General features: G+C 42.2%; 1 protein-coding gene across 1 annotated transcript; it reads right to left on the bottom strand.

Annotated features, from left to right (window-relative positions):
• Positions 1-290: 290 nt before the first annotated feature.
• tmem209 (transmembrane protein 209) lies at positions 291-21,971 on the bottom strand. The gene is made up of 15 exons (XM_055653345.1): positions 21,887-21,971; positions 21,007-21,139; positions 18,397-18,455; positions 17,613-17,744; positions 17,024-17,265; positions 14,446-14,650; positions 13,658-13,833; positions 12,314-12,382; positions 11,230-11,326; positions 9,304-9,429; positions 8,560-8,657; positions 6,065-6,179; positions 4,354-4,451; positions 3,663-3,736; positions 291-1,340 (listed from the first exon to the last, which is right to left on the bottom strand). Exons 2-15 carry the CDS (start codon positions 21,135-21,137, stop codon positions 1,280-1,282), a joined length of 1,683 nt encoding a protein of 560 aa, XP_055509320.1. The 5' UTR covers positions 21,138-21,139; positions 21,887-21,971; the 3' UTR covers positions 291-1,279.
• Between the last annotated feature and the right edge of the window lie 6 nt (positions 21,972-21,977).

Here is a 21,977-nt window from a genome sequence, read left to right as displayed (position 1 = left end):
TGACATCTGGCTCAACGGCCTGGTGAGAAAAATAGAGTATAGTCAGTTTCTTGCTTTCAACCCTTAGTGAGCCCCACTAGAGTAGGATGGATCAGGACTGCTGCATGGTCAGCCATTAAAGAGCCCACCAAACATGAAGAATGGCCACTTAAAATGCTGGAATTTTGCTGAAAGTCGGGGCACTGTATCCAGCAGGGAGAGAGAAAGGCCCGAGTGCTAATATTAAACAGAACAGCTCTCAATACATCCTATGAACTGAATAAAGTTAGTATTACAAGTTAAAATTGACAAAAGGTAAACAAATCTTTAATACATTCACAATCAAAATATAATGATACTTCCTTACATGAGTAATATAAAAAGTCAATTCATCACTGTGGTAAGGAATAGAAACCACTGCGGCAAGGAATAGCTATCCACAGAGGCTTCCAACCCTTACTCTGAAGCTCCAGTACTATCAACAATGTTTTATTCACAATTCATAAAAATATTAAGCCTGAATTAAGAGGACATGGGAGGCCCATACATACTTGGATGCAGACATTGGAAGAAATACCACATCAGAATTAAATTTTGTCTCTACATTATTTTTCTTTTCGCACCTTCTTCCCTCCACATTTAACTCATCGGCCTTTTGCTTCCATCAACATCTATTCGCACCATCAATACTGTGACAGGGCATCATAAATATAAGCCCACAGTCACTGTTTTGTCAGTATTTCAGAATCTGATTGCCCAGAGCATTATGACCTTAAAACCCAGCTTAGCTTGTGTGTACTTGAAAAAGACGGCCCAACACTGGAAACATGATTATTCGAGGCAGAGCAGGATCGCCACAGCAACTTTGTTCAGAGAACGATGAGCACAGAAATAAGTGTCTCTGATCCACAAAGAATTTCACAACATTTACATCAATCTCTCACCAAAATTTGGTTACATTTTGTAGATTCACAGACAATGCTTCAAAGACCTTGAAATGTACATAGTTGCTGCCATTCATTGCTAATAAGTGCTGTCATTTAAACAATTTGGACAGAAGGCACTGGGGCAAAATGACAAGACAATCTTAGCAAGTGGCCCACAGCCAGATAGCAGCGTGATGAAGTCACAAGGAAAAGGCTGGCTTCAGTTTCTTTTGCAAAGTCCTGCACATCTCTGTCAAGCATCAGTGTCAGATCAAGGAGAATGTGTCGTGAACCATGTAGTTTTCAGATGTCGAGTAGACTTAATTACTGCTTTACCTCAATACTAATACTGGAGAATGATGTTTCCTGGCAATCTATCCTGAATCGCCAAAAATCCACAAAACGTTCACTCCAGACAAGCCCAGATTTACCCTCCTGTAAAAATAAAATTAGATTAAGTGCAGCTGTAAATAAATTATTACCTTAATATTGTCTTCCACAAAAACATTAGTAATAATTGAATTTGCAGGGAGAGGATATAGGAAAAACTTGTTTTTAACTTTCTATTAGTCACTAGGGAGAGTCTCATTTCTGGGATAAATTTTCTGTCCACTGGGTTAGATACAAACCGTGTTCCCCTGGCAGTAAAATCAGAAAACGTTGGATATAGTCAGTTGGTCATACAGAATACAGAGAGATAAAATGTTAATATTTTGGATTGATCTTTAAGTAGAACTAGGAAAAAATTAGAAGTTGCAGGGGGGGGGGGGGGGGGGGGGGGGGGGGGGGGGGGGGGGGGGGGGGGGGGGGGGGAAGAAGGAAGTTGGAGAGAACAAGAGGTGGAAACTAAAACAGAATGACAAAAAGTAGTGATACCAATAAAGAGAGAGCGAGAGAGTGAAGATTTGTTATTTACATCTGTTCTGGCTGGGAGATATGCAAATGGACACAGTTAAAGGAAAAATTGAACAAAATTACTGGAATAATGGGCAGAGAGAAAAAAAAACCTTGCAATTGCTGGAATCATGAAATACTCAGCAGGTTACTCAAGCCACAATTTGTTGAGGGAGAGGCCGCCCTTTCATCAGAAATGATGAGCCCAACTGGAAAGACTGGCAATTTGAAATTGATAACCTCAATGTTAAGTCCAAAGGGTGGCCACATGCCTAGTATGTGGGTGAGACAACTACAACAGGCTTTGTTGGAAAAATGCAAGACCCAAAGACAGAGGCCAGAATGGAAATGGGACAGAGATTACAAGGGATAGTGCATACTGTCCACACAGAGCTCAGAAGGTTCATCCATCACCTTTGATTGATTCCACCCCATTCCTCCTGTCACATAGTCTGACACTTCCCTTCCTTGACCTCTTTACTTCCACCTTGGGGGATAGATTAACCATTAAAATCTACTATAATCCCACTGGTTTAACAACAGGCAACACCTGTTTGGGTAACAGAAGTTTGCCCTCTCAGAATTCACAAAAATCTGAGATACTGAATAACATTCACCCTGAAGGAATTCATTGGAACATAATTAAACAATCAAAATGTGAAGCATTTTGGTACAGGAGCCATATGTTTGAAAGATTCCAGCCTGACATCTTTTGAAATATGATAAGCAAGACAATAAATAGAGATCAATATCATATGTGGGAGAATGGTCCAAAAAGCAAGACACTGAGAACATGGGCAAATCAAATGCAGAATTGGTTTGGTAATAGGTGGAGGGTGATGGTGGAGGGCTGTTTTGTGACTGAAAGAAAACAACCAATGATGTACCACAGATAGAATTTAATCCTTATATGAAGGTGATGCATTTTGGAAGAATTAATTGGGCTAAGACATACACAAAGAATGGTAGGACCTAGGGGTGCATTAAAGAACAAAGATATCCAAACTGGCAACACAGGTAAATAAGGTAAAGGCAGCAACTGGGACACATGCTTTCACATTCTATGTCCTGCTCAACAAGAGTAGGGAGGTTACATTACAATTTAATAAAACACTGCTCAGGTTACAGCTGGAATAACGAGTACAGCCGTCACTAGAAGGATGTGATTAGACTGGGGAGGATGCAGAGAAGATTCATCATGATGTTGCCTGAGATGGAGTGTTTCAGTTATAAGAGACAGGATATAATTGGTTTGTTTTCTTTGGAGTGCAAGAAGCCAAGAGGTTACCAGATGGGAAAGCATAAAGATTATGAGGTACACTGCAGAGGTATCTAAAACAAGAGAAAATGATCTGAGCAAAGGGGCAAGATGCTTAGAAAGCTAGAAACAATGAACTGCGGATGCTGATTTATACTCAAGATAGACACGAAATGCTGGAGAAACTCAGTGGGTCAGGCAGCATCTCTGGGGGAAAAGGACAAGTAATGTTTTGGGTCAGGAAGGTCACCTATCCTTTTTCTCTACAGATGCTGCCCGACCCACTGAGTTACTCCAGCATTTTGTGTCTATCTTGTCACACTTCGAGTGGATCTGAGAAAAAAACATTTTTAATCAGAAAGCTGTTGGGGGTGTGGAGGCAGGGAGTCTCACAACATTTAATACACATCTAGAAAAACACAGATTGCCAAAGCATACAAGGAAGCAGACCAAGTGCTGGTAAATGAGATAGGTTGGCATGGACATGATAGGCTGAAAGCTCTGATTTGTGCTATATATGCAAAATTAAAGGATGATACTTTACAAAAAGTGATTAACATGATCAGAAGTCACACAATAGTTGGGTAAATCTCAAAATAACATACCCCAGCATTCCTGACTCCTTTGTTTTAATTATATACAGAAACATCAAGATGGTGTGAAACATGTTGCTTCTGTCCTGAAAAGTGAAAAAACTCCAAGTTAGAACTTGAAATCTACTATCAGTTAATTTTATTCAGGTTAAATGATATGCTCTTCTCCTGAATAATTGCAAAATGGGCCTTAATGAATAATTCACTCCCAACAAACCCCAAATGTGGACTATATGGCCATTATCACATCTTTCTGTGTCTTTATTTAGGAAAAGCATCGAGTTGTTCAGAGCCTTTATATAAAAATATTGTTTCTTTCTAATTTTAACTTTGAATTAGAAATTAGGGTCTAATTTCTAATTATCTAGTATAAATGCTCTGACAATTTTATAAATGCAGATTATATGATAGTGAATTGCAATTCACAGTATCAAATCGCACAGTACAAACTCACATAATCCAGGCTGACACTTCAGTGCAATATTGAGCGGTCTGCTAACCCAAGATCCCTCCTCACTCCTTTACCTGCATTCCCAGAATGATGTTTGTGGTAATTTTCATAACAACCATATTTTGTTGGGAGAAATACGACATCTTCAAAGACGCAAGTAGGGGAAAGAATATATCAACGTTGTTTCTTTCACAGTACCAGAGTTCACGAGAAAGAAAACAAGTAAAAAAACCAAATGACACTTTTGGGTACCTTTGGCAAACTGTACACCTTCCCCTGGTAGATAAGCTGGCAGTGTGGAGGATTGATGTTGCTTTGGTATATACAGAATAAATGCTCATTTGTGGTATCTGCAAAAAGAAATGGAGATCAGAAAAATAGATTTAGATGAAAGAGAATAAATAGCAAACATTTAATAACACAAGTTAATCAACTGTACAGTTAATAACTTCAGGTGGTCTCATTCACCGGAGTTAAGGAGTCGAGACACAAGAGATTGCAGATTCTGCAGTTAAAGGATCTGCTGGTTTAAAACCACGCCAGGACACAAACAGATAATCCAGATCGACTCCTCACTGCCATCAGTAAGGAGATGCTACATCCTCAAAGGAATATTTTTTTTTTTTTTTTTTTTAATTGAAACTGCTGGGATTGACGTTCTACCCATAGCCACATTATGTTATAAAATGGAGACCTATGCAACCTGATCACGTTCATGTGGTTACTGCTGTTGCTGACTGCTCAGCAGAGACCCTCGTAGCAGCACGAGGGCACAACGACTAAGAGAAGGAAATCCTGAGCGTTGGGATTCATTGTGAAAGCTCAAGGGCAGCTGACCAATATCACAAGCGAGCCTAGATCTGACAATGCAACAATGTGATGCCATTTATTAACTTGATTGTAATAATCAATCATTAAGGCCTGATCTATAATCAGCCAGGATGGGTTTAAGTAAATACAAGTGCACGACTTCCTTTCTCCTCTGGGGTGTCCAGCATTTTGCTCCCCGTTGGTATAAAACAGAAAGTAGTTGACATTCTTAGAACAGTGCAGCACAAGTATAGGTCCTTCAGCTGACAATGTGCCAAACATGTTGCCAAGTCCACCTCTCATCTACCTGCACAATCCATAACCCTCCATTCTCTGCACATCTATATGCCTATCCAAAATTCTCTTCAGTGCCCCTATCATACCTGCTACAATCACCACTCCAAGCAGCATGTTCCCGACACTCACCACACTCTGGGTAAAATAAAATGTGCCCAACACAACTCCTTTAATTTTTGCCTCTCGAACCTTAGAGCTGTGGCCTCTAGTATTTGATTTTCCATCCTGTGAAAAAGGTTCTGACTGTCTGCCCTATCTATGCCTCTCAATTTTATATACTTCTATCAGGTCTCCCCACAACTTCCAAAACAATTCAAGTCCGTCCAACCTCTCCCTGTAGCTAATGACCCCCTAATGCAGACATTATTCTGGTAAACCTTCTCTGCACCCTTTTCAAAGCCTCCACATCCTTCCTGCAGTGGGACAATCGGAACTGCACGCAATACTTCAAATGCAGCCAAACCAACCTATCGTAAAGCCACATCAGATTGGATGGGTGTTAAACAATTCTCTGAACAATATTTATTTACCCCTTCTATGCATTAAGGGGTGGCTGTGGGGGTGGGGGGGGGGAGATTTATGTAATTGAGAACATAGTGAGAAAGATACTTTTGTTCTCAACCAAAATGTCAGAAATCGCTAATATTTCCCTCATAAACATATCCAAACCATTCAACTGACTGAACTACACGGGGTATTGTGCTAAATGAAATTGATTTACAACAATTACATCCAAAAGTGAACTCGTTGCTGCCAAATTACCCAATTCTACATTTTTCTATGCATGACCGAGTGCTTTGCAAGTATTGAACAGGAGCACTTGCTGTGCTGGTGCCAGCTACAAATGAATACTTGCCTGGTTTATCTGGAGTTTGAATGAAATGTTGGGAAGTGAAAGTTTTCCCATCGGGATATTTAGGGTGTGGAGGTAGCCTGGAGTCAAGGTAAGTGCAGAACATGTGCATTATAATCTGAAACAAAGAGAGCAATGTATTTATGAGAGAGCATCACTTCATTAACCTTGTTCATACTTCATGACCCTACAAATTAATCTGCACATGTAATTCAAACTGAACGTTAATATTGAAACGCTTCCCACAACTTAGATCAGAAAGTTCATTCCTCATCACTGTCTCTGCTCCTATTGCCCATTATTTTTTTTTAATTTATATTACCCGGTTGCTTATAAGCATTTGAAACCGTTCCTCGTTATTTAGTCTCATTAGAAGCTTCATAATTCTAAAAACCTCAAATCACCCTTCAATTTCTTCTGCTTTAAGAGACAACCATCCTTCTGATAAAATAATGTGCCAGGTTTGATTGGTAGGTTGGCAGTGGAGAGTTAGCAGCTTCACGTCAGATGACCCATCCTACATCCAGCAATAAATGTAATCACGAAGGCCGCACAACAACGCCACTACTTTTTCCAAAGTTTAAAGGTTTTTAGGCATGTCACCCCAATGCGTTAACAAACCTTTACGGATGTATTTTAGAAAGTATCCTGACTGGTTACATCATAGCTTAGTATGGCAATTCCAAAGAAAAGGAAAGCAGGAGCTGCAGAGAGTGGAAGTCCTAATCCATAGTAAACCCACCACCAAAAACATATGAGGCACCGAGATGACATTTATCATCAAGTACTCCCACCACCAGCACCATGTCCGCTTTTCAGCATCTATGGAGCGAAGGAAATAGGCAATGTTTCGGGTCGAAACCCTTCTTCAGACCTTTGGACAGGTACATGGATAAAAAAAGGTTCAGAGGGACAGGTGGGACTAGTGTTGATGGGGCATCTTGGTCGGCATGAACAAGTTGGGCCAAAGGGCCTGTTTCTATGCTGCATGACTGCATGAATGGGATTGCTTTAATGCAATGGATGAATAATTGGTCAATATGGTAATGGTGGGCTGATGAGTATGTTTTTATGACTATCTTTCCTGAATGGGCAGCCTGTTGTATTATGACCCTTGGTTGAGGGAAGATAATCTCCTGCAAGCAGGTTCTATGCATTCCAATGAGATTACCTTTTACTCTGAATTTAAAAGAGAGATAATCCAGATTATTTAAATGTTCCTTCCATTTCACAAAACCACTGTCCCAGTTACTTGGTGAACTTTCACTGGAAACCCTATATTGCAAGTATTTCCTTCTTTACACAAGGAGATGAGATGCACAATATTCTAGATGTAGATTTAGTGGGATATTTGTACTCTGTTGCTTGTGCTTCGTTTAAAAAAAGGTTATTCAGCTGCGGTAAAACAATGCGCAAAATATGGCCCACCAAGTATTTCAAAATTCCTGCAGTCAAACACTATCACACACTGCTTGTTTTTACCCAGGCCCATTTCCTCATCTGAACAATAGTTGAAAATCATTCAGATGACTCTATTCCCATGCTTCTTGGTGCAAAACTTCAATATCCATGTTTTCAAAAACCTTTTGATCACCCTTCAAATCTCTTCTACCATGTTGAACTTTATTTTCCCAGCCTATGAGAACTGATACATGGATGATGTTGTACAAGTATAAGAATTTCTGTACACGTTATAATATCAGTGATACTCTCTTATTCAATGGTTCGATAAACACGATGACATACTTTAATAATACTTTAACATTCCTTACCAACTGCATCACAGTATGGTATGGCAACTGCTCTGTCTCCAACCGGAAGGCATTGCAGAGGGTGGTGAAAATTGCCCAACGCATCACCGGTTCCTCGCTCCCCTCCATTGAGTCTGTCCAAAGCAAGCGCTGTCTGCGGAGGGCGCTCAGCATCGCCAAGGACTGCTCTCACCCCAACCATGGACTGTTTACCCTCCTACCATCCGGGAGGCGCTACAGGTCTCTCCGTTGCTGAACCAGCAGGTCGAGGAACAGCTTCTTTCCGGCGGCTGTCACTCTACTCAACAACGTACCTCGGTGACTGCCAATCACCACCCCCCACCCCGGACACTTATTATTATTTATTCAAATCGTTTGCAATGTCGCTCTTCCAGGGAGATGCTAAATGCATTTCGTTGTCTCTGTACTGTACACTGACAATGACAATTAAAATTGAATCTGAATCTTGAATCTGAATCTAATAAAGTCAATTATATCTTTTCCCATTCATACATCTAGCTTGGGGGGAGGGGGAGGATTTATGAAGATATTAAACATGCCAAAAAAAACACTGCATTGACATTTTTGTAAATAGATTCAGCGCTGAGATGTAATGATATTTGGCCATAGGCGAATCAAGATGTTAAGCAGATTGGATAAGAAAATAAATTTAAGGCCAGGACAACCAAGAGTGCTTGAACAGGCTCAACGTGCAACTCTACTATTGTTACCCTTTTAAATACTCACCGCACAATCCGTGGGAAGATCTGTGTCCCATTTCCTAGACTTATAGTCGCCACCTCCATTCCATCGGAAAGAGCTCATACAGCCCCCGTGAGCAAGCTCTACAACAAACCAACCAATTTATTGAAAAGCCTTAAGAACATTTCAGATGGTTAGGACCTTAACCATCAATGAAGTAATATTCTGCCTAAACATAATTACTTTTAGCTCACATACCCGAGCTCAGGATAGGGATGTCGATGAGAAATGGAACATGTTCAGTTGCATGTGTAGGAAGGAACTGCAGATGCTGGTTTAAACCGAAAATAGACACAAAATGTTGGAGTAACTCAGCAGGACAGGCAGCATCTCTGGATAGAAGGAATGGGTGACGTTTCGGGTCGAGACCCATCTTCAGGTTAAGGGTCTCGACCCGAGATGTCACCCATTGCTTCTCTCCAGAGATGCTGCCTGGCCTGCTGAGTTACTCATGTCTATGTTCTGTTGCATGCTCCCAACGAAGCTAGGAATGTCAGATGCTCTGCAAAACTCCTTTATTGTGCAACAATTCCTGCTCTATTGCAAGACAGCATAGAGCAAGAGAATCCATGACACAGTTGAGAACATTACAGAAAATAAGGGTGGAAATTTTTTTACTCTCCCCTAAAACCTAAGCCAAGCCAAGTCAATTCAATTCAATGTTCAATGGTGAAGCTTTCATACTTTTGACACACACTACAGTAAAGCAGACTAAGCTGAAACACTCACCTTTGATTCTCTCCACCAGGTATTCTTGATTTGAAGTCATGTCCAAGTATTGGATAACTATGTTCAATGTTGGAATTTGGGGAGCTCTTACCAGGGCTGCTTGCCTTAAGCTAGTGATACTGGTCTCTGAAATGGGAAAAGTGCAAATCAATGGAGCCATTTGGATTCATTCCAATCTCCCCTCCCTCAAATTGTCCAGATTTCCTTATGGGATCATACATCCTATCAAATCTACAATAACTCATGGGGCATTCCCATTCTTCTGCTCATTTTTACTGATAACCTGTCCTTCCTACATTTCAAACAATTCTGTCGCCCACACTACACTGAGGTCAATCAGCAGTGGCCAGTTAACCTACCAACTTGTACATCTTTCATATATGGGAGGAAACTGGAGTATCCAGTGAAAACGCCAGGTCATGGAGAAGGTACAAATTTCAGACAGAGAGGAGGGGGTCGGGATTGAACCCCAGTCTATTCAACGTCTCTTGTGCTGAACATAAGAGTGCAGGGCATAGCTTCTTTATTCGTACATAGCAGGTTGGCTGGGTGGCAGAAGACAACGTGACAATAAAGGGGGCTTTTTCTGGCTGGCTGCCAGTGACTAGTAGATTTCCGCAGGTATCGGTGCTGGGGCTGCTATTCTTCACGTTATATATTAATGATTTAGATGAGCGAATTGAAGGCTTTGTGGCCAAGTTTGCGAATGATATGAAAAAAGGTGGAAGGGCCGGTAGTGTAAAGAACGCAAGGACTGCAGAAGGAGTTGACAAGTTGGGAGAGTGGGCAGAGAAGTGGCAGATGGAATATAGTGTAGCCAAGTGTGCAGTCATGCATTTTGGTAGTAGGAATAAAGACTACTTTCTAAATGGGGAGAGAATCCTGAAATCGGAGATGTAAAGGGACTTGGGAGTGCTGGTGCAGGATTCCACAAAGTTAATCTGCAAGTCGAATCAGTAGTAAAGAAAGCCAAGTAAATGCTAGCATTTATTTCAAGAGGGCTTGTATACAAAAATAGGGATATAACGCTGAGGCTCTATCAGGTCATGGTAAGGCCGCATTTGGAATATTTTGAGCAATTTTGGGCACCGTATCCGAGGAAGGATGTGCTGGCTCCGGAGAGGGTCCAGAGAAGGTTTACAAGAATGATCCCAGGAATAAGTAGACAATAGACAATAGGTGCAGGAGTAGGCCGTTCGAGCCAGCACCGCTATTCAATGTGATCATGGCTGATCATCCACAATCAGTATCCCGTTCCTGCCTTCTCCCCATATCCCCCGACTCCACTGAAGTAGGTTAACCTATGATGGGCATTCGTCGGCACTGGGTCTGTACTCGCAGAGGGGCCTCAGTGAAACATACAGAATAATGAAAGGCTTGGATAAAGTGGACGTGGAGAGGATGTTTCCACTAGTGAGGGAGTCACTAGTGGTCATAGTCTCAGAATTAAAGGATGTTATTTTAGGAAGGAGATGAGGTGAAATTTATTTAGGCAGAGGGTGGTGAATCTGTGGAATTCTTTGCCACAGAAGGCTGTAGAGGTCAAGTCAGTGGATTTAAGGCAGAGATAGATGCTTGATTTGTACAGGTGTCAGAGGTTATGGGAGGGGAGGCAGAAGAATGGGGTTAGGAGGGAGAGATAGATCAGCCATGATTGAATGGTGAAGCAGATGTGATGGGCCGAAAGGCCTAATTCTACTCCCATCACATGACCTTATGGAAAGTGTAAGAAGGATTTGTTTGAACATAAAAAAGTCAGAGGTTCCCCAGCCAATCCTAGTCCAAGCACACAGGGAACTGGGAATAATATTAGCACTTATTCCAACTACCCAAACTGGAATTTTACCCGATTATTGTAACTCAGCCTCATGCATGCTTAAAGGTGCCCACAATTCTAAGACCCAGGCCCTTACAGAACATACTCACCACCCACTTGCAGCTCAGGACATCCCAGCCTCCTTAGCTGTGTATTCACACAATCAATCTCTTTGACCAAACGATTCAAAATGGTTTCGTTGATCCACTAGGTACAGGCAAAATATAAGATGACAGGATCTTAGAGTTTGATTAAATTAAAAACAAACTTAAAAATATTTCCAAGAACTTGGAGCAGATCAAATTTAAAACACCTTTCCAGAAAATCACCAAATGGCTTAAAATTACAAATATGGGAATTTAGGATGTACGATGGATTACAAAGCAGGAATCTGTGATCTAGTTAGGCAAGCTGGCAATAGCAACAAAATGGTACAAACGCCCCCCTCTGCTCCCTTAGCTACCCAAACTAACATTCCTTTAACTACGCCAGGAAGGTATCAAATCAGTCAAATTTGAAAACTTCCCCAATCAGGTTTTCCCAATTTTCCTTCCAGCTCCACATGTATACGGTGGAAGTAGAATCCTCAACCATCCACACCCCTCTCAACATCTTTACTGCAGTTACAACTCAAATACAACAGATACTATCACAATTCCCACCACTTCTGCTGTTTGCGCCGATCACGGAACTAAAACTTCCATTTGCCTTCACTGTGAGTTAAAAAAAAAAAAAAAATTAGTCCCTGAAATTATCCATAATTAATGTACTGACCCATTAACAAAGGTTTGGCTAATTTGAGGTAAAGTTGGATTCCCAACCTAACTGAAGAGCAGATCGTCCATTCAGGATGAGATTGTGAGGAACTGGTAATGAACAAGAGGTTGTTGCAAATTGAGGATTTTCATCTATTTAAATCGTAGATTATTACTTTGTGGACAAATCTTGTGAACACCAACTATATGACATGGAACAGCTTTAGAGATAACATCACCTCCCCAGGCCATCACATCTCCAGCTCCAAGAACAGTAGGCTAGTAACTAAGAGGACACAGTCAAGGTGCAGGGGAGGAGGGATTCAATTCAGATCAATTAGTTTATGGGACACTCAACAGTGATAACAGTCAGCCAAACAAGGCAAGCATATCCCAATGTTACCAAGCCAGAGTCTGGGCATGCGTACTCATTACTTACATTCCTCAGGTTGGCCGTCCAAGAATCAAGATCCAGCTGTTGCCGACTCACATTCAACCTGATCCACACCTGCAAGTTACAATAGTCAGAATTCCTGGGTAGTGATTTACCAAGTTATTGTACGTTCAAACTCAACCGCATGCTCTCCCCTTTCTGAAGGATTCTTGCTAGCTTGCAATTCTAAAATACATTGTACAGATGTATGTCAGGTATATTGTCTTTGTGAAGAACTTTTATCATCATCTGTCCTTTGGGTACCAGGAAGCTTGGCAATTGGATCAAAAACATCCATACTCCATCGTAAGAGGAATGCAGTCACACACACCAGCGAGGTTAGAAAGTAGCAATCAGGGGTACGTGTGCTTGTTGTTCTCTCCTACGTAAGCTAGTACACAAACCTAATTTATGGTTACACTTGTACTACCATTTAATACAATACAAGGCTCCAGTTTGTAGACCCTGCATCTGGCCAATTTGCTTATTTTTCGCCTTATTCAATTTGGTAGGAAGCCAGAAAACCTCACATTAATCCATTTGGTGCACTCCCATTTCATTACTAGCAACCAACCCTCCAGAGACCAATATTTATTAATCAAGAGACACAAAGGTTCGGACAAATGGAATTGATGCATAGGTCAATCATGATCTAAATAAACTATTGAACAAGCTCAGTAGTCGGATGACCTTCTCCTCCTATTCTTATATTGATATCCTGTAACAACTGTTTAACATTCACAAAGTTATTGGAAGAATTGAGTATTCACATTAGAAACACTTGAACTGATGTACTGGGGCAATGAAGTGACTGGGGTAAGGGGGGAAAAAAAGAGGCAAAAGAGCTGGTTCTACCACAAAGGGTGCCTGCTAATTAGGACAGTTAGAAACTAACTTCTGAGGAAGAAACTAAAAGTTTTATTTTATTTCTGAGCATCTTTGCTAACTCGTCCATCAAACGACCTTCTGCACGCTGCAACTGTTGCTTTCTACATCACATGCAAAGTAGAATTGGAAGCACATGTGAATGCCCACAATGAGGCACATCTCAGAGCCACCTCAATGAGCTTATTGCAAATCTGGTGGAAAGGCACATCAACGCCAACTCAATGTTACAATTATATCCACCACAACCGTATAAAATGGTGCAGCAGGCTTGAGGGGTCAAATGACCTGCTCATATGTAAAAGAACTAAGTCACATCCTATCTACCTTGGGTGTAGTTAAAATGGACTTAAGAATCAAAAAACACTAATCACAAGCACTGATGGGTTACTGAAAAAATACCCATCCCCGGAGAACACCTTCCCCTGGAGTGAAGCACTAGGTATATGGATATATTGTACACACCTCTTCCGCAAGTAGCTTGGAGCCCAGATCCGTATCATCCTTGTGAGCAGAGGGGGCCTGAGACCGGCTGGCGAGCTGGTACTGGAACTTGCGCAGTGTCTGTGCATATTCTCCACTGCCGCGGCTGTAGTTCCAAAAGCTTGGACTGTTGCCGCTGGATGAACAGTCAGAACTTCCTGTGTGATCGCATCAAATAAAGTAGGATTACAACTAGTAAAACTGTCAGGCAATTGCCATCACTGGACCTCCTGACCTTCTATCAATTAAGCCAGGCCATGCTCCAAATTGAAATGCAGCATTAGACTCTGTCTAGACATTGCCCCCATTTTCAAAATATCACATCTTGAAATTGGCAGGGCTTCCTTACCCATTGGACTAATTTCTGCCCCGTTTCCCTCTCTTCTCCAAAGGTGTGGCTCCGCTAGCTAACTGAGGCAATACATTGCCTAGTGGTCATTCATCATTGACCCTTACTTGGTCCTTTGTGTCAGCGCCGACTCTGAAGGAGGTATCCAATTAGTTCTACTCCCTGTTCTTTCTCCACAGGTTTGCAGTGTTCTCAATATGTTTTTATGCACTTAACACACACACAAATTTTGCACAAAGGTCGACAGGATTTTTGGGAGAAATAATTCACTTGCCTATCATCCAACAAGCAGATACATCAAAAAGGCAGTCCCTTCCCGTTAGAGAACAATAGACTCAGTGTGGACCAGGCCCTGAATCAGAGACCCTCCCGCACTGTGCGATCGAGATTAGAATTTCAAACAATACAAGCCTCAACTAACCCATCTGGCTGCGGCCGTGCTTCTCCTCTTCGGAGCGGAGGAAACTCTCCAGAGATTTCATGTCCGTAACATACTCATCTCGCGTGAGAGGCGCGCTGTACGTGGCCGGGGCAGATCGGTAACGAGTTCTCAGGCTGGAGCTCTCCGAACTCCCGATGTTATTACCACATAAATAGGGATTCTGAAGAGGACTGAAACCGGAGCCCTGAATGATGCAAGAAAGATGTGACTGAGTTCAACAAACAAGATTTCTTTGCATCTGACATCTGCATCACTACACAATCGAGAACCACCATGAACATTTTGGCAATTTCAATCGACAGGGTTTTTCGAGTCTTAGTTGCCAGTTGTGATATTAGCTTCTTAGACAATATTTTATTAACATCTTTGATGGTTTTCATCAAACTTTATTCATTTTTAATTTGTTCCAGAAAATCAGTCACCTTCTTTCTGCCTTCATCCCACCCCTACCTTTTAATGAAATCCAGACATTGGAACTTTACCCTATCCATTCCATGACTCAGGCTGAGAATCTCTACCTCCAGCTGACTATTCCCTCTGACTAAGAGCATAGCCTAAATACATTCAAATTTAGCTCACAAATTTAATTATCTTACTGAAGACTGGAGCACGCAATTAGTCCTATCAAAGGTGTTATAGTGGGACAGAGATAATAGGCAGCTAATCTAAAAAATAATAATTTGGCTTATTTTACCTTGATCTTTTACAAGATGGCCTACATCATCATCTATATTGCAAATGATTAAATCCCAAAAAATACTAAATGAGCTTAATGATTTTGGGTTACAAAGAAATTATGAAAATTGTTTCTCAATATTTGTTCATAATGTTCAGTCAAGTACTGACTTGTACTCCACAAGGCAACTTCCATTTATTAATTAGTCGGCGACAAGTAAGTCAAAGCCAGAGCAACAAACAAAATTGATACTTATCATTTTTTTTTTTAAAGCTTAAACTGCAGTTAAGTTTTTTTTAATTAAATCAACATGTCTAGCAGGTTTTTTTTTAAACTGCAGGTTTCAAATTAATCACTACAACTTTATAAACCAACGTCGCAGTCCCACCCCCAACCACTGTAGAATGAGACAAGCAGACAACTTAACTCAGTCAACTCAGTTGGCAATATTACCTTCCAATTTCCCCTATTGTCTGTATATTTAAACAAGCACCACTGGTTCATGAGCACCCCAGGAACCTAGGACATGTACCCTTCTGACAGGCGATAGTCCTACTTTACAGAACAGCCTAGAAATCACACTGGATGAGATCAGTCGTTCCTGCAGCTCTCTATGGATAAACAGTCACTGAATTGGTGAGACAAAGTCTACGACTGGCAATCTTTCAAGAAGCTGCGAAAGTTTAAACACTGCAGCAGATGGAAGTGCAAATAACAGAACATGGATGGCAGCACGTTGTCAATGATGAGAAAATAACCGAAGGGAACAGATGGTCATGAAGGCCAGGGGTAAAGAGCTTGTCATTTTCACCTGGTACTGAAAGCAGTCTGCCAAACCAGGGAATGGAAAGAATGCACCTGGCACAATACTCCCATTATAATTTCCTGATCAACAGCCAGGAATTTTAAAAAAGCTCTGTGGTAGGAAGATCTGCCCCAGTCTGTCTGTCTTTTTCCCTTCTCAGTCTTATCGTTAATGTTAGATTATGTAATCGTCTATTTTTACGTGTATTATGTGGTGGGTGGGGGAAACTTAAAAAAAATCTTTCTTCAACGAAGATGCAACTTTATCTCCCGTGTGTTGTGGCGCTGTGATTGCGGCTGCGACTCTACTTTTGGAGGCTTCAGCTGCGGGCCCTGTGGTCTGTAACATCAGGAGTTCGCAGGTCCCTGGTTGGTGACCGACTTTTTGGGGGCTCCAGCCGCAGCACCTTTGTCTGCCCCGAAGCGCAAGGCTTGAATCGGTCCGTTCACAAGACCTTTCATTTCGGCCGCGGGATCTTCCGTCGCCCGGAGGGAGCTTCAATGTTGGGAGCTTCGATCGCCTTGACGCAGCAGTTTGACTGCCTGATCGCAGGAGAAGCAAGGAAGAGTCCCTGTTCCAGAGACTGGACAAAAAAGTCTGTATGGGCATTATTGCACCTTTGGATGAGATGTTAAACCAACCCCAAACACCATTCTTTGGAAGATGCAAATGCTCCCAAAACACTTCATCAAAGATTTGGATGAGGGAAAAAGGGTTCCCACATTTGGATTTATCAGTCAATCAGTACCACAGACAAATGTTCTGGTTAACTGCTGTCGCAGAAGTTAGTTGTGTGCTAATCACTTGCTATGCAAGTGAAGAATCAATAGCAGAGGTACCGTTAATGGAACAATCAAATTCTTGCTTGCAGCAGTATAATAGACCTTTAAACGCAATATACATGGATATATTAAAAAAAGTAACCATTACAGTATAGTCATGAAGTACAGTAAATATAAATCATATTTGCAGACAAATGGGAAAGAGAAAGCAATAATTAGTGATATTCAGTGGTATTATATACCAGTAAAGGTTTACTATAGCCTGATAGCTGGATGTTCTTCTTCATCACCTACCGTGTTGAAGCTGCTGCCAGGCGAGTACATCACAGAGGATGGGTAGGACCCACTTCCCGACATGGAAGGCGTCTGCATGGTTGGGCTGAATCCCGTCATATAGCCAGGGCTGAACTTGGGGCTGGAGCCAAGTGGCCGTTGAGGACTGTAGGACAGAACACTCTGCCCCTGGGTGACACCGGGGGGAGAACTGTTGGGGGTGGATGTGGTAGCTGGCTTTTTCTGTGGTGTCGTTTGTATCACTGAGGAAAGAAGATGGGCAAAGAGCAAATTAATAATTGGATCCTTCTCTGCCAGATCAACCTCTCAACTTCCACCCTGTGAATTTGCCAGTGTTCTAACTTGCATCAACTCCCGCATATTCACCAACCACGCTCACACATCGGGAACCATTGCCCCCTATCCAAATGTTTTTTGACATTCTCAGTTTTCAAATGTCCTCATGACGTGGCCCTCCCTTTCACCAAACCTCCCCTCCAGATGGACAACCACACTTCACTCCCACTTCACGTCCATCCACAAAAGCAAGTTCTTTAATTCCACACAAATTCTTCATCCCCATATGTGCCACAGGTGAGCTCCAACTTACCTGGATTCAATATTCCCAGCAGTGATTGTTGTTGGGGGGTCATCACTAGGTTGGCTGGGACAACAGCACTCCGGAAGTAGCGCCAGAAATCAGATAAAGCATTGAGGCAAAACAGGGTGACCAGACCAAACTCTGGAACAAAAATAAATTGAGATTAATTGAAAAGTTACAACACAAGCAACAGAAGAGATCGCTACAAATTCAAGCAACAAACGTGCAATTCGAGGATAGTTAAACCTTCCGAGCTGAACTACAGAGAGTACAATGCACCCACTATCTAGCATGTGGCCTGCAAAGAGATAGCTGCTTTCAGCCACAGGGATCTGTGTAATGAACCCAAGAATTAAGTGCAATTCTTTACACCAGATCATCATGCAATCAGAGGCTGTACATTTAAGAGGGGAATTAAGAACCTAAAAGAAATGCTGAAACCAGAGTCCTAAATAAAATCAAGGGAAGTAAACTATTTTAACAATGAATACAAAAGGGGAAAGGGACAATACTGCGCTGGAACTGGGACAAGAATAATGGAATGTCTGTTCCTCCTTTCCCAAAGTAAACAATGTGACAAGGGGATATAAACTGGCCTCATAATGAGAATGAGGCTGAAGGGAAGGAATCAAGCAGATCAGCCGCCACCTGAGACATGAAGATCTTGTGCATTTTTCCAAGAGGTAAAATGGCTTGGACATACAGGCAAAACCTGCAACATATCCATTGCATCAGAAAGGATCAGCCCACTTGCAATTAATTACAAAAATAGAGAAAAAATTGATGTACTCACCGATATACCACAGCAGCCAGTAGTTGATATTGTAGAATTTGTACAGCAATTTGCCAGTCCTGAAAAATAAAAAAATGATTTTTCCCCCCCATATTTACCACTACAGCTGAAAACTGAATACCTTGTTTGATTTCAGACAGAAGTTTAAAAACTAATGTCCTCACTCACAGCATCAGTGAGCATTTTCTGGCCAGTTATTTTACACAAGTAATTCCAGAAAATATAGAAAGCAGAACACTGGTCTTGAAATGACCAAAAGTCCCTGATTTTAGCTGACATACAATAGACAATAGGTGCAGGAGTGGGCCATTTGGCCCTTCGAGCCAGCACCGCCATTCAATGTGATCATGGCTGATCATCCCAAATCAGTACCCCGTTCCTGCCTTCTCCCCATATCCCCTGGCTATCCGTTATTTTTAAGAGCCCTATCTAGCTCGCTCTTGAAAGCATCTAGAGAACCTGCCTCCACCGCCCTTCGAGGCAGAGAATTCCACAGACTATCTGCATATTTGCAAAGTTAGTCATTTATTAAGAGGGAGTTAGATGTGGCCCTTGTGGCTAAGGGGATCAGGGGGTATGGAGAGAAGGCAGGTACGGGATACTGAGTTGGATGATCAGCCATGATCATATTGAATGGCGGTGCAGGCTCGAAGGGCCGAATGGCCTACTCCTGCACCTAATTTCTATGTTTCTATGTTTCTATTACAAAAAGTGTAAATAGAGCATGTTCCTCCACTGTTAGTATCCTGTGAGTTCCTTGCTTTGAGATGGATTGTTTGCCAGCTTGTGCTGCCAAATAGTGAAACGTTAATAGCTGGTGTGCAGGAGTAGCTGATGTCAAGATCCAACAGGGACCGACCGGGTACACAGGTAGGTTTGCTGCTGAAACCACGGTGTGAAGTGGGGGTTATGCATGCAACAGGAGACCGGGTTCAGGATTGAGTCAGATTTAACTCGGTCAGAAGCAGGGTCTGGGCTACTTGTACATTTAAGCTTGTTTTGACAGCCAACAAATGCAAGGTGAAACTTAAATAAATATTATGTCCATTGATGGATCGACAAGCAAGCATCATTGTAGGCCGAACGTAATTGAAAGCGGCCTCAGTGGTATCCATGCTTTTTGACATTTGTTGGAAGTCCATGCCTTATTCCTTGCAAATTATAAAGAATTAATGCAACGCAGATCATTTTACAGTTGCTTTTACTACTTTCCTTATCATTCTTCCAGATTCTGCCAAAATTCTTATTTTCTTAGTCTGTTTCCCAGTAGCTCTAAAAGCTAGAATAGATAGACACAGAGTGCTGGAGTAACTCAGCTGGTGAGGGATCATCGATGGAGAACATGGATAGGTGCCATTTTGGGTCAGACCCTTCTTCAAACTAAAGGGTCCCGGCCCAAATTGTCACATCCATTTCCACCACAGATGCAGACAGACCTGCTGAGTTACTCCAGCAATTTTTTTTTTTTTTTTTTTGGTAAGCCAGCATCTGCAGTTCCTTGTTTCTAAGCTAGAACAGATTTCAGGGATCTCGGGTTAACCTTCTCAGAAACATTTTGTTTGAACCTTGTATGTTTAAATTCCATTCCATTCCAATACTCAGCGGGCTGCTCAGGAAGTTTACAATAGGACATCTTCCTCAACACCATCAACTACTGATTGGGAGCACAATACAATCAATTGTCTTTGGTAAATCACAGAAAACCAAGGTCAATTTGGAATCTAGGACGCTGCATTAAGCAAAATAAGACAAGTTGATACCAAATGAAGATAAAAACACCAGATCTGCAAAGTTCTGCCATTCACTGAGACTAGGTGGGGGCAACATGGTCAATTTTCAACTCTCTCCATGTTATTTACATGGACTAGCTACCATCAAGTCTTAGTTTAGAGATACAGCGTGGAAACAGGCCCTTCAGCCCACTAACTCCATACTGACCATTGATCACCAGTTCACACTAGTTTTGTTATTCCACCTTCTCATCCACGCTCTACACATTAGGAGCAATCTTAGCTGCTAATTACCTTCAACCCCAGATGTTTTAGGGTTGAGGTAGGATACGGAACACCTGGAGGAACCCAACGTGGCCACTGGGAGAATGAATCTATCCTCTCTTAGTTGCCGTCTTCTCTTCATTATCACTTTAGCCTAGACATTCCTTTTATTTGCTCCACTGTGGACCCCCACCCCCCCCCTTGCAAATTTAAGCACTTGTTTAAAAAGTAATTATCACAGTAATTGTCCCATAGTACAATGAATACATATCAAAATTCCTTGTGTAGAAAAGAACTGCAGATGCTGGTTTATACCCAAGATAGACACAAAGCACTGGAATAACTCAACAGGTCAGGTCACCGCTCTGGAGAAAAAAGATGGTGCAATGCAGGTTGGGACCCTTCTTCAGACTGAAGGATACAGACCCCAAACGTCACCCATCCTTATTCTCCAGAGATGTGCTGAGTTACTTTAGCACTTTGTAACAAATGTTCTGCCTTGTTTTGAGATATCCATAGGTTGTGAAAGGAACTAATGAAGTGAAAAATGTTTTGATGTTAAGTACAATGCTTTTTGCAAGAATTGAAACCAAAAAGAAGCAGAGGAACAACTTACATTTCCATGTAGACCATTCCTGCAAGGCCTACATTGAGCAAACCCCACACCAATATCACTTTCCGGGTTTGCACCTCTTTCCTCATCTGGATGGTGCGGTCAATAAGAACGGTGCCAGACATCTGATTCATCTCTGCGGATATCAAAATAATTATCATCTGAACCTCAGCAAGGGATATATCAGAGGTTGGGTATGCTCCAGTGTCTAATAGCAACAGGAAAGTACACGACCATGGGGTTTGAAACTACCACCAATTTGAGCAGAACCAGTTATGACATTTTTCAACTTTCTAGTTCACGTCAAGAGTGTTTTGGATACAATACACCTCAAGCAACCAAACTCTGCAAAGCCCAGGAACTGCACTCACTGCCAATCTCAGGGCCTTTCAGTTGCACCACATGTGAATTAGTGGGAAGTCGCTTAGCCCAGCCGGCTGATCCAACCTTCATTCTGCCTTTCACTAACCGTCCATCCCCTCGCTCACCAAGAATTCATCTCTTTATGTATCTGCCCAAAAGATATTCACAGGTGTAGGCATCTTCCCCTCTTCCTTGACCTTAATCACTCTTCCCTCCTTCCGCCCTCTCCTCTTCCTTCGATCTCTCTCTCTCCCTCCGCCCTCCTCTGCCCTTCCCCTCTCTCCCCCCACTCTCCCTCCTCCCCCTCTCTCTTCCCCCTCCCCCCTCTCTTCCCTCCCTCTCTCCCCCTCTCTCTCCCCTCCCCTCCTCTTCCTCCTCTCTCCCTCTACCCTCCCCACTTTTTCCCCTTCCTCCTTTCCCCTGTCTCCCTCTCCCCCGTCACCTCCCCTCCTCCCTCTCCCTCTCCCTCTCCCCCACTCAAAGATCCTACATCTGCTATTTGATCTTTGGTTCCACTCACCTGTCCGCTCACCGACGTGACCCCTCCACTCACACCCAGTCCGCCGCCACCGCCGCCGTCACCGGACGTAAAGAGCACTTCCGCAGACGTC

This window comes from Leucoraja erinacea, chromosome 22 (assembly GCF_028641065.1).
Source record: "Leucoraja erinacea ecotype New England chromosome 22, Leri_hhj_1, whole genome shotgun sequence".
NCBI lineage: Eukaryota > Metazoa > Chordata > Chondrichthyes > Rajiformes > Rajidae > Leucoraja > Leucoraja erinaceus.
This window is presented reverse-complemented; position numbering and strand designations above follow the sequence as displayed.